The 10,695-nt window shown below is 36.8% G+C and overlaps 1 protein-coding gene across 1 annotated transcript; it reads right to left on the bottom strand.

Annotated features, from left to right (window-relative positions):
- Positions 1-4,496: 4,496 nt before the first annotated feature.
- Positions 4,497-7,298, bottom strand: LOC103703938 (protein CUP-SHAPED COTYLEDON 1-like). The gene is made up of 3 exons (XM_008787016.5): positions 6,881-7,298; positions 5,761-6,026; positions 4,497-5,149 (listed from the first exon to the last, which is right to left on the bottom strand). Exons 1-3 carry the CDS (start codon positions 7,047-7,049, stop codon positions 4,760-4,762), a joined length of 825 nt encoding a protein of 274 aa, XP_008785238.3. The 5' UTR covers positions 7,050-7,298; the 3' UTR covers positions 4,497-4,759.
- Between the last annotated feature and the right edge of the window lie 3,397 nt (positions 7,299-10,695).

The following is a 10,695-nucleotide window of genomic DNA, read 5'->3' as shown; positions in this document are numbered from 1 at the left end:
CTACTACCAACGACTCTACCAAATAGGGCTTGAATTATACTTCGTTCTACCATGTTGGCCGTTTGTCTGTTTGGAAGGATGAATACAAAACAATCTAATAGGTGAAAACTAAATACGTTCAAAGGATCGATTGGAGTTTGGTAGGTTGAAAAATTTAAATGTTATGACCAAAATCTAGCAGGCAAAACCGGCTATTGCCACATCCACCATTGATGTTTGGATTGATGTCGCCGCTCATTGTATCGATTCCAAGTACTTCCAAATCAAACTTTGATGGCGGACACAGTTGTGGCCAGGGCCGGCCCAACCCTTAGGCGACTGAAGCGGTTGCCTAAGGCCCCAACCCAAAGAAGGTCTACCGTAGGAAAGACCTCAATGACAAAATGGAAAGGAAAAAGGCCACTATGAGTTCGCCTTAGGCCGGCCCATTGCAGGGAAAGCTTCAAAGACAAAACGGCCTTAGTCTCCTAAATACATTGGGCCGCTCCTGGTTGCGGCCAAGGCAAAGAAGGTTCGGGACTGATTGCTGATATATGCCCTGTGGAAACAAAGGGCTGCAGGAGGACCCAAGAGTAGCAATAAAACAAAGGGTTCGTTCGTTCGCACCAAATTGGCCATGTATGACTCCAATAAGAATAGATTGAGTATTCTATTGAGAAGATTAAGTTCTTGATTCGCCAAGGTGCCACGTTTTTTTGGTGACTAGCATGTAGAATATAGAGCTTAAAATATGTGATCAGGGCTTCCGGCTTTTCGGTTTATAAGTCAATAATAGTAGGCTGGAAAGATTAGCCTCCTTCCTTGTGCGGCTATTCGGGGGAATCCAACTTCATTGTGCCACGGCTGGTTCTTCCCTTTGTTCATGGTTTTCACTTTTTAAATATTTATTCTTTTATAAACTAATTTATTAGTATTATAAAAATATAAGAGTAAACTATACAAATCCTCTCCAAGTTTGGGATAATTACAGATTCCAAGCCCAATATTTCAAAATATACACATAACACTTCATCGTAATCTTTTTGTTAAATAAGTTTAACGACCTATGCTGACCTCATTGCTCTTTAACCTATTTGAGTCTTAAAATATCTTATATTCTTTATTTCTAAAATGTTAGGTGGGGAGCCCTAAACTTGGAGGGATGTCCGTGTAATTTATTCAAAATATAAATGCAGGAGACATTCGATAGGGATGTTCATAAGTTTTCATTGCAAGACACAGAGAAAAGGATAGAGAAAAAGAAAACAAAAAAAGAAAAATAGAAAAAAGAACTTTTTCTTTTTTATGTGTCTAGTTACTTACGAAGAGTTCATGATCCATTTTAATTCATGAAAAGAGATAGATGAAATGACATGTGGAGCGTAATTGTAACGCTTATCATTAAAGATTGTTTAACAAGATAGGAGTGTGCATCCAAAAATTAAAAAATCATCAAAGCATATGTCGTATTAAAACAATGTATTTTAGAAGGTACACACCCATGAAATTTTAGACAGTGTAAATATTTGAAGTTTAGGGTATTCTTTGCTTTTCTTTGGATGTGCCTTAAAAAAATTATGATACTTTGTAATTTTAGAAACCATGATCCATTGTTTTACAATCTTGATTGTTTGAATGTGCTATTGTGAAACCATGAAATTAAAATTTTGTAAATTCGATAGTGTTATAGTCAAATCACAAAATTAAAATTATGGGAGCTACCTAATGTAGTTGATTTGTATCCTGCCCATACTTAAGTGGCTAGATGGGGGCAATCTCCTCCTTTTTCTCAAAAAATTATGATATTAAAATTTTCCACTTTAGACTTGTCGGGCTAGTTGGTTTTTTAGTCTCTTTCTTTTCTATTTCTTCTTTTTGTTCTCTCATTTTTCTTTCTATTTTTTTATATTAACTTTAAATCAATTTCATTTCTAATAAGATGTATAGTGATTTTTTTCATTATTTTTCTTAAAATATTGTATTTTAGTAAAACTATATATTCACAAGTTGGATTAAAGGAAGATATAGAATCCAATCTATTTGAGAGATCTAATAAAGGGATGCGATTAGACTGGGAATGGAGAGAAAGCCTATATGCTAGATAATGCAAGTGAAAAAGTTAGAGGGACAATTATTTTTTTTAAGATAAATATGATTATATTTTTATATATAAATGATAGACAAAATGAAGAATAATTTAAAATTATCATTTCTTTTATATATGTATAGATATTTTTACGTTTATGATTTACTTCTTCCAATCACAACTTTCGATTTTTTTGATCTTTTTCATCTTGGCAACCAAACAACCTCTTAAAATCTAAAATTTCAAAATCCAAAAATTTTTAATCTAAAACATCTAATAAGTTGCTTGCAATCGATCACCATGAAACACCTGTGAAGAAATGTACAAATAATACTGATAAAGTTCTTGCCAATTTGAGAATGGAAATGGTCTGCTCACAACTAGTCTTGTATATATGTCAGGTTAAGAAAGTAGTTAATTAAAAATATATACTTTGAGGCACCCATTCTCAATATTCAAAGAGCTTCATGTTTCACAGCAATTCTCCATAGATACACCAATCCTTGCAAGCCACATGCAGGACATTAACCTTTGCATGAATTGGTCGCCTCCTGGTGTTACTTACTAATTAACTGAAGAAAAAGAGATTTGCCAACTCATGGATCAGCTTGAACGTACTTAGTCATGAATTTGGAACACTACTTTTAGGTAGACAATCTCTGTAATCTAAGGGGTTGTTGCTCAAAGAAAAATTATGTTGAATTGGGATGGGGGGCGCGGTGCAACGCAAAAGTATTTGGTATCGACCCACAACAATGGCCTCAAGCATCCCTCCAAGGGCAGCAGCGCCATAATCCGTGAGCCTACATCGATCCATGCCAGCTTTATGATATCTTGCTGGCAGGAAGAAGTAAAGGGATGGATAAAGTCTTCAATCACGGAAGAGTTGGAACATTTGAGAGAAGAGTTGGCGTCACGGGGATACCAGGTCATGAAAGAAAGCAGCCCACGGAAGCTCCTTAAATGAGAAACTGACAAGAAATCAATGCAGGGTGCACCATGGAAGAGGGACGATAGGGGTGGCCAGTGGTGATTTGTAAAATAATTTTTTTATCGTTCTTTAGTTTCAGGGTGGTAGACTGGTTACCGTATTTAGTGCGAGCATGCATCGAACGTACTTGTTTTCATACTGGCACAAGCTGTTTAGGACATGCACAACGCCAGGGGTTACCCCCCTTATCGATGTGGGTGGGCAGCTGCTCACTAAATATAAACGAGGATCCCTGCTTTATAGTACTCGTTTGATTTGGTGATTTTTTTTTACTAAAATATTTTTAAAAAATTAATATTTAAAAAGATATAAAACTCGAAAAAATAATTTTTGTATATTTAGTTGATCATAAGAAAAAAAAAAAAACATATTCTAAGTACATTATATTTGGTTGAATATTTATTTTTTAAAAAATATATAAATATTTTAATAAAGAAGAAGGTCTTATTTTATTCTATCTATAAATTTTAGAATATTTTTTAAAAATTATTTCAATTTCTATCCCATGAAAATTAGACTTTTTTTTTTACTCTACATGAGTTTTTCTTTTCTTTTAAAATATAGAAATTTTATTTATATAGAAAAGCTATTTTTTTTATTTTTTTTTTTAACAACTTCAATGAAATATATGGTATCCTTCTATTTTTTTCATTATCTTTTTATGAACCAGATGAGTTTTTATTATTATCTGATTTGATATCAATAAATACAGTAGCCCGGGATGTTCTTACGATAAATCCATAAAAAGAAACTTTATTTCGTTCTTGTTTTCAAATCACACTTTTGAAAGAAAAAAAATAGCCCCTTTGACCTAATATTGCAGTTCAATGTTATAGAACAAGATCCGAATAGATATTATGATTATTGTGACGAGACCCGATCCAGCAGAGCGATTAAGATATATTCGTGCACTTTCCTTAGAAGGTCGCTGATGGGCCCGGTTATTTAAGAATTTTTTTTATATGTGATTCCGCGCGCGCGCGCGTGCATGAACGAAGGAAGCTGGGTGCATGCACGGTACGTCTAGCTATCGCTAACCTCGTTGTAATTAATCCTTACTTCCTGTATCAGCAAAAGCAGGAACACCCAAGGATTAACACAGTCCACTAGATGTACCGTAGAGGATAAGACTCATTTATATTCTCAAATATAAAAAAAAAGTTGCAGGTGGAGGCCTGATTTGCCGTAACGTTCGGTGGTGCCCAAAAATATTCCCATCTGTCTATGTAAGCAAGCATCAATTACACTCAACTCCAAACTTTTCCTTGAGTGCAAGACCATAGATAAGATCATTAACGAAACATGAGTTTCTCATGGGCATTGCGCGTGATGACTCAGGCGTTTTTTTATGTACAACAACAAAAGAATTCAGGGGGAGTAAAAAACAAACCAATGCCAGAATAGGTATCTAAAAGTAAATATCCCACAAGAAGATAAGTAATTAAGCACTCATTAATCCAATTTCTTCCTGCATATAAATAGTTTTTTTATAAGATGCAACAAATGTGATATTTACAAATAACAGCATGAGTACTGCATAGATGATCACCAACTAGGCAACAAATGTACAAATATATACATATATATATATACCACCCAATTCGCTCCCTTAAAATCCAAATGATATCTCGACATGAAATACCGAGTTTGGAAGCATGCATGCACCAACATCAAAATCCTCTCGCTCCAATATTCCAAAGCCTCTAAAAATATAGCTTATCCTGGCCGCTTTGGAATCTCACACCTTCTAGGTTTGCCATCCCCGCCTCCCTCATGTCATGGTCCTGATCAAACCCCATATCCAAGAAGAATCCATGCTCATCCCCTCCCCTCGAGCTCATCCCCACCTCATGTGGGAAGTGATCAAGAAAGTCGCAATGCAGGAGTGCCAAATTGAGGAGCGGGTTTGAGCTGCTGTCATCTTGGTGAGGGACGAGTGATGAGCTCGTCGGGTCATAGCACCCATCTGGCATCGGCTGGTCCACCAGAGAAGAGGATGGCCCCGAAGTCGGACAAGAGAAGAAGCCAATGTTATTGTCTTGCTGCGTCTCCCCTTTGCTTTTGTGAAGGACCCTACATAGCACCCAGTCCTCCTGCCACAAAAGAGTGCACCCAAATGAGCAATAGGAACTAGGTAGGGTGGAATATGTACGTAGTTTGCCTCAAATTAATGAATGTTGTAATTGCACAGCATGTCAAGCCAAGCTTTAATTCCGGCCCACATTTCTGCAGGTACATGAGGAAGCTCACGGTTACTAAATTTTTTTCCCTTCTAAATTATTGGTGCATTTGTTCGGTCAATACCCGAAGTTATAATTGAAAATAAATTTTCTTTAAACTCTTCTTTTGAGATCTTTGTAGTGTTATATGTCCGTGGGTATATCTTTTCATATTCTCAGATAGATTTCCTAACTTTTTATGGATAAAACACTACTGCATCGTGCGTTAAAATTAGCAAAATGACTATAAGAGACAACACTAATTAGCAAAACATACGAGATAGACAGCAATATTAATTGTACTTTCCACTCGGTCCAAAGTTCTACGTATGAGGATGAAAACAAGAGGACTTAGTAAGCTTTCAACTATTCACCAAAGAACTGCTACTGCTGCAGCAAAACTACATGCGTGTGGAAATCAAGACAATTAGAAAGCAACCATGGAAATAGTAGTGGAGGTGATATATATACATATATATATATACCTTGGGGGGTGATTTTGGGGTCTCCAAACGGAACTCATGCATGACCCATCCAGTCTTTACCCCATTTGGAGCTCTCCCTTGGTAAAACACTAATGTCTTCCTCATACCAACAGTCGCACGTGTGGAAGGCTCATGGATCATGCGATCTTTTCCAGTGGCCTTCCAATATCCGGTCTTGGTTGCGCGGTTGGTGCGTGAGCCGGTGGCATACTTGCGGTCCCGGAAGCTGAAGAAGTACCACTCGTTGGCACTGAGCTTAGCCACATCTGAGACCAATCAAAGGAGATGGTTGGTTCTCAAGCTAGAGCAGTCATAAAGAATAAGCTAGATAAATATAAAACTACAGCATGGATAGATAAGCAACATGGAGCTAGCCTTAGCTTTCCAAGGATAGGTTTTGAGGGACAGCAAAATAGTATTATCCCTCATGTGATACCTTCTGAATAGACAGGATTGGATTTTTATGGACATCATTACAAAGCATTGGAACTCTTGTCCTACAAGAAACCAATAGATAACCACTAGGATACAAAAGCTCGATGGATAAGTAACACAGCTTTTGCTTAATTAATTTCAATAATACTGTTCACATGGTTATAGTAGATTACAAGCATCATAGCATAGTCATCATGGTAAAAACTTGAAGAAAAGTTGCACCATCAAATGCAAAAACCTTCCTTCCAGACTTCTCTACGAGATAGTGATAATGAAAAGGTCATATTGCTCAATCGTTGCTTAACTGTACTCGGAATTTCTTAATGTACCGAACTAAGGATAATCCATGAGAAATTCGTCTGAATCATGTGCATGGGAACAGTTTTTTTTTTTTCATAAGAGAAAGAAGAAGCTAGGCTATTATAACTTTCTACCGCTGATGAGAAAATTAAGAAACGTTAATTCGTATCAAAATTATGCAACGATATATCAAATTGAAAGAAGCCAAATATTTATAGGGAAGAAGGTTCCAAGTAAAGAAAGAAGATTCCAAGTAAAGAAAAGAATAACAGTTTAGAGGCATGAGGAGGAGGAAAAGGAACCTTAGAATCCAATCCTAGTATGGATCTAGTGAGCAGGCATGCATGTAATTTTACAGAGAATTAATGGAAAGGGAACTGATCACCAGGAAGCTCCCACGGCTCGTGCGTATGCAAATCCACCTCCACCAACGTTCCCTCAGAGATCCTCTCATTAGTCACCTTCTTGTAGAGATAGTGGCAAATAAGCTCCTCATCACTTGGGTAGAACCTGAACCCTGGTGGCAGTGTGGACTCTATGTCCCTCAATCCCATCTTATCTATGTACTTCTAATTAGTAGATAGCTGGATATATATATATAGGTATAGAAATATAGATTGCAAGAGGAGAGAGTGGCAAAGGTGATCAAAGGGAGTTTTTTAGCTTCAGTAGCACTAGGAGGACTTGCTCAAGGCTTGCCGCTGGGAGTCGGCAAGGTAGAAGAGGCTTAGATTCTTGAGAGCAGGAGGTTTCACTGCTTGTATATAGAAGAGGAAGCTTGGAATTTTGGATGCTTAGGCATTGAAAGCTGCCCTTGCTATTTGAGCTCTCATCCATATAAAATGCAGCAGGCGTGTGTTGCCGTCGCAATCTCCGGGAAGATGCTGAGGGCCTCATGCTTGTGCTGCAAGAACTAGAGAAGATCCATGATCACAAGAAATCTTTCAAGGGATGAGCAAAGCCCCCCACTGCTGATGTGTCATGACGTGAATGCAAAATAATTTCCAGGCATTTAAGGTTGTTACGATTGGGGGCAAAAAATAATGATAAAAAGAGATTGGATGTGACGACAAGTTGGCATGAGGAAATAATTGGCTAAAAAGTTTGTCGTTGGATAAATTATTTGCTACAAAGCATCAATGATGCCAAGCACGTGTGGGCTCTATCCATATCCATGCCATCGATCCACAAAGGTGGTGGGTCTGAGCTAACTTGTACGAAAGAAAAATCTATAATTGGACAATAATTGAGATGGAATTCAGACAATGTATTTTTATTATGTCCAAGAACAAAAAAAGAAAGAGGAATTAGACAATGTAGCCGTCGACTGTTGTATTTCTTATCACTTGGGAATGCTTCAAGAATATTTGTAGTGTGACTGTATATTATACTACGGAACGAAGAAAGATCATTTCATGTCTCCTTCCCTCCAATAATAATAATAATAATAAGCTCCAATTCTCAGTGACCGCAAGCTTATCAATCATAGCCTCCAACCACGAAAGAATGACTCATTTTTTTTTTTTTTATGACATCAGCTGTAGAATCATCATTCGATATTTGTGCAAGGCGGATCGTAGAAAAAGATTGGAGCGCTTTAAATATATGCAAGATATGATTCAACATTAATGTTGCAAAAGACGATCAATTATTCTTCCGCAACTCGAATTCGCTGTGCAAAAGTTGCAGACCTAAGATTTTAATTCCAAAATGAATTCACGCTCGGCGTTCCGAAATAGAGAGATGATGCATCGTGGTGAAATAGATATTCCTTCTTATAATTAATTAATGCTGCATACAATGCTCTGCTTTCTTTCATGCAAAGTTAGCGGGACTAAATAAAATGTGAGGCATTAAATCCTCTGTCACCGTCTGAATGAATATGTATTGGCAAAAAAATATTAGTTGCCCCCCCAACCCCCAACCCCCCTTGATGCGAAATGCTGACGTACCACCCTTCACTTGTGGGTCTCACCTGTTAGTTTTGATTCAAATACCCAAATAGACCACTAGTTGAGTACAGGGAGAAGCTTGGATCAAGCCATTGAAAGTTGCGACTATTCTTATCAACCAATTAAGCCATTAGCAACAAGCCTACAACAAAGCGTTACCGATTTTGCTAGTTCTTATTTAAGTTAGATCAAATGATCAAGTCAAGTTTTTGCTTATGCTCAGATAAAACCTATAATGCCACAACCCAAGTTCTCATTTAAAAAAATTAGTCAGTAAGTATTATTTATGTTCCTTAACTTTGTATAAGTATCCAAGATCTATTCAGTACGTAGCTGATATAGAACTAAACATATACCCGCATAAATTCTCACATATAATATAGACACAGATTATTCCTATTGCATCCAAATTGAGCACAAACTTGATCAAAATTAGATATATAAGATCAATTATGTTCTCATTGCTTGCCGCTCAATTCAGAGAAAAGATGGAGGATCTAAAATGAGGACTGAAAATCCTTATAATGGTTTTGAAGGCCTATTAGTAAATGGATATCTACATGACTAGGCTTTTGCCCATGCAATGCACATGTCTATTCCTGAAGAGGATCATGATGGATAGTGCTATAAACCATGAATAAAATGATAGATGATGTTATTTTTTGGGGAATTAAGGCACCTTTTGGAGCATTGGCACTCTATTAGGTGGGCGGCAACTAGGGGTAAAAGGTTCAGTTACGGAAGACGAATCCATCCAGAAAAGACTTTGCCGGTTAAATAGTACCATTTGATCTGACTCTTGTTTGATCATAATTGCTATTATATCAAATAATGGCTCTTATCTGATATCTTATTGTTTTGAATGAAAATAATCATTAATGCTTACATTCAAATCTCCACCTCAAACTAAAAAAGAATCAAGGAACAGTGATCTAAACAAAAAACAATATTATTTTTATTTTTTCTGATTGTAACATCAAATAATGAACAAAATTATTGTCAGTTTTATTTTTAAATAAACAGAGGGAAGAACTAAAGTGGTTAATGGAATAGAAGCATCATATAGAGCTAATGTGTATCTAGTATCTGCAGTGATTGGTTCTTGGTTAGTGGAGTGGCCAATATGAGGATTTCTTTAGTTATTCAATCATCCATGTTAAAGTCAAGCAATCGATCATCATCTTGGCACCCAAGATAAGGGTGCACCTAATCATTGGGCTCTCTAAAGGCAATAACACCCATGCAAAGAAAAAGTGGACGATTGTGATGATTAGCTAAGCAGTGAATTAATTCCAATTCACTTCAGAGAATTCAGACCTATAGAATCTATCATTTGTGTTTCCAAATATCAATCGTTGCTGGTGTACTGGCCTGGATTAGCCGGTAACTGATAACAACAGTCGTCATCATCATCATCTTCTTTTTCTTCTTCTTCTTTTTCTTCAAGTAAGAAACTGGCACTAGTGATGAGATGAGCAGTGATGGTGCATTTATTTTGACCTGAATAATTAAATACCGTGTGGATGAATCTCCCTCCTTTTCTCCTAAAAAAAAGATATAATTTTCTTATTAACTCACTAATTTATTCATTGCGCGGTGCAGAGGGCAGTCACTTGAACAATCATGAGGTTATACATTGCTTTGGTAATTTTTTAGAGAAAAAATCTAAAATCTGGATATTACTTTATTAGCATTTTTTATTAGTTTTAGAGTAACGTTATGATGCCAAGTCACCTTTTCATTCAGTTTTTCATCCCAAAATTACAGCAGCTAGCACATCGGGATAGAATCGTAAATTTTTTAAATAAAATCTATTATTTTGTTCTTATCATTCAAGCGCCATGTCGGATGGGAAACAGTGGAAGAAGGAGCAGCATCGTAGCAATTCTCTTAGCCACAGGATCTATCTGAATGTGATATCTCCCTCATTGTTAGGCGAAGAGGCACATAAGAAAGTGAGAGCGCGATCAATCTAAATATTTAATTAGCAGTGTTAGAATTTGGAGAAATTATACCCTACAGTATGTGCACTATATAGCAATATAGCATGCCAATCTCCTCATCTCATTTAATGAGTGCTTGATGAATGGAGCCCAGGAGAACGAAACGAGGCACCTCATCTCGTTTTCGTAGCTCAATCACTAAAACGAGTGTACAATGAATGGAGCCCACAAGAACGAGATGGGGTGATTGGCACCGTGCATGAAGGGCATTTTTGACTTGTCAACCCAGCTTGCTGAGTTGGAGC

This window comes from Phoenix dactylifera, chromosome 6 (genome assembly GCF_051530095.1).
Source record: "Phoenix dactylifera cultivar Ajwa chromosome 6, Ajwa_hap1_PhDact_Kaust_v1.1, whole genome shotgun sequence".
In the NCBI taxonomy this organism is placed as follows: Eukaryota; Viridiplantae; Streptophyta; class Magnoliopsida; order Arecales; family Arecaceae; genus Phoenix; species Phoenix dactylifera.
Note: the sequence above shows the minus strand (reverse complement) of the source record. Positions and strands in the feature narration are given on the sequence as shown.

Excerpts from the sequence above, each read along its gene's own strand:
- LOC103703938 (XM_008787016.5), bottom strand. The coding sequence starts at position 7,049 with ATGGGATTGAGGGACATAGAGTCCACACTGCCACCAGGGTTCAGGTTC. Across the intron at positions 6,027-6,880 it reads CGAGCCGTGGGAGCTTCCTG|ATGTGGCTAAGCTCAGTGCC; the intron begins GTGATCAGTTCC and ends GATTGGTCTCAG. Across the intron at positions 5,150-5,760 it reads CCCCAAAATCACCCCCCAAG|GAGGACTGGGTGCTATGTAG; the intron begins GTATATATATAT and ends CTTTTGTGGCAG.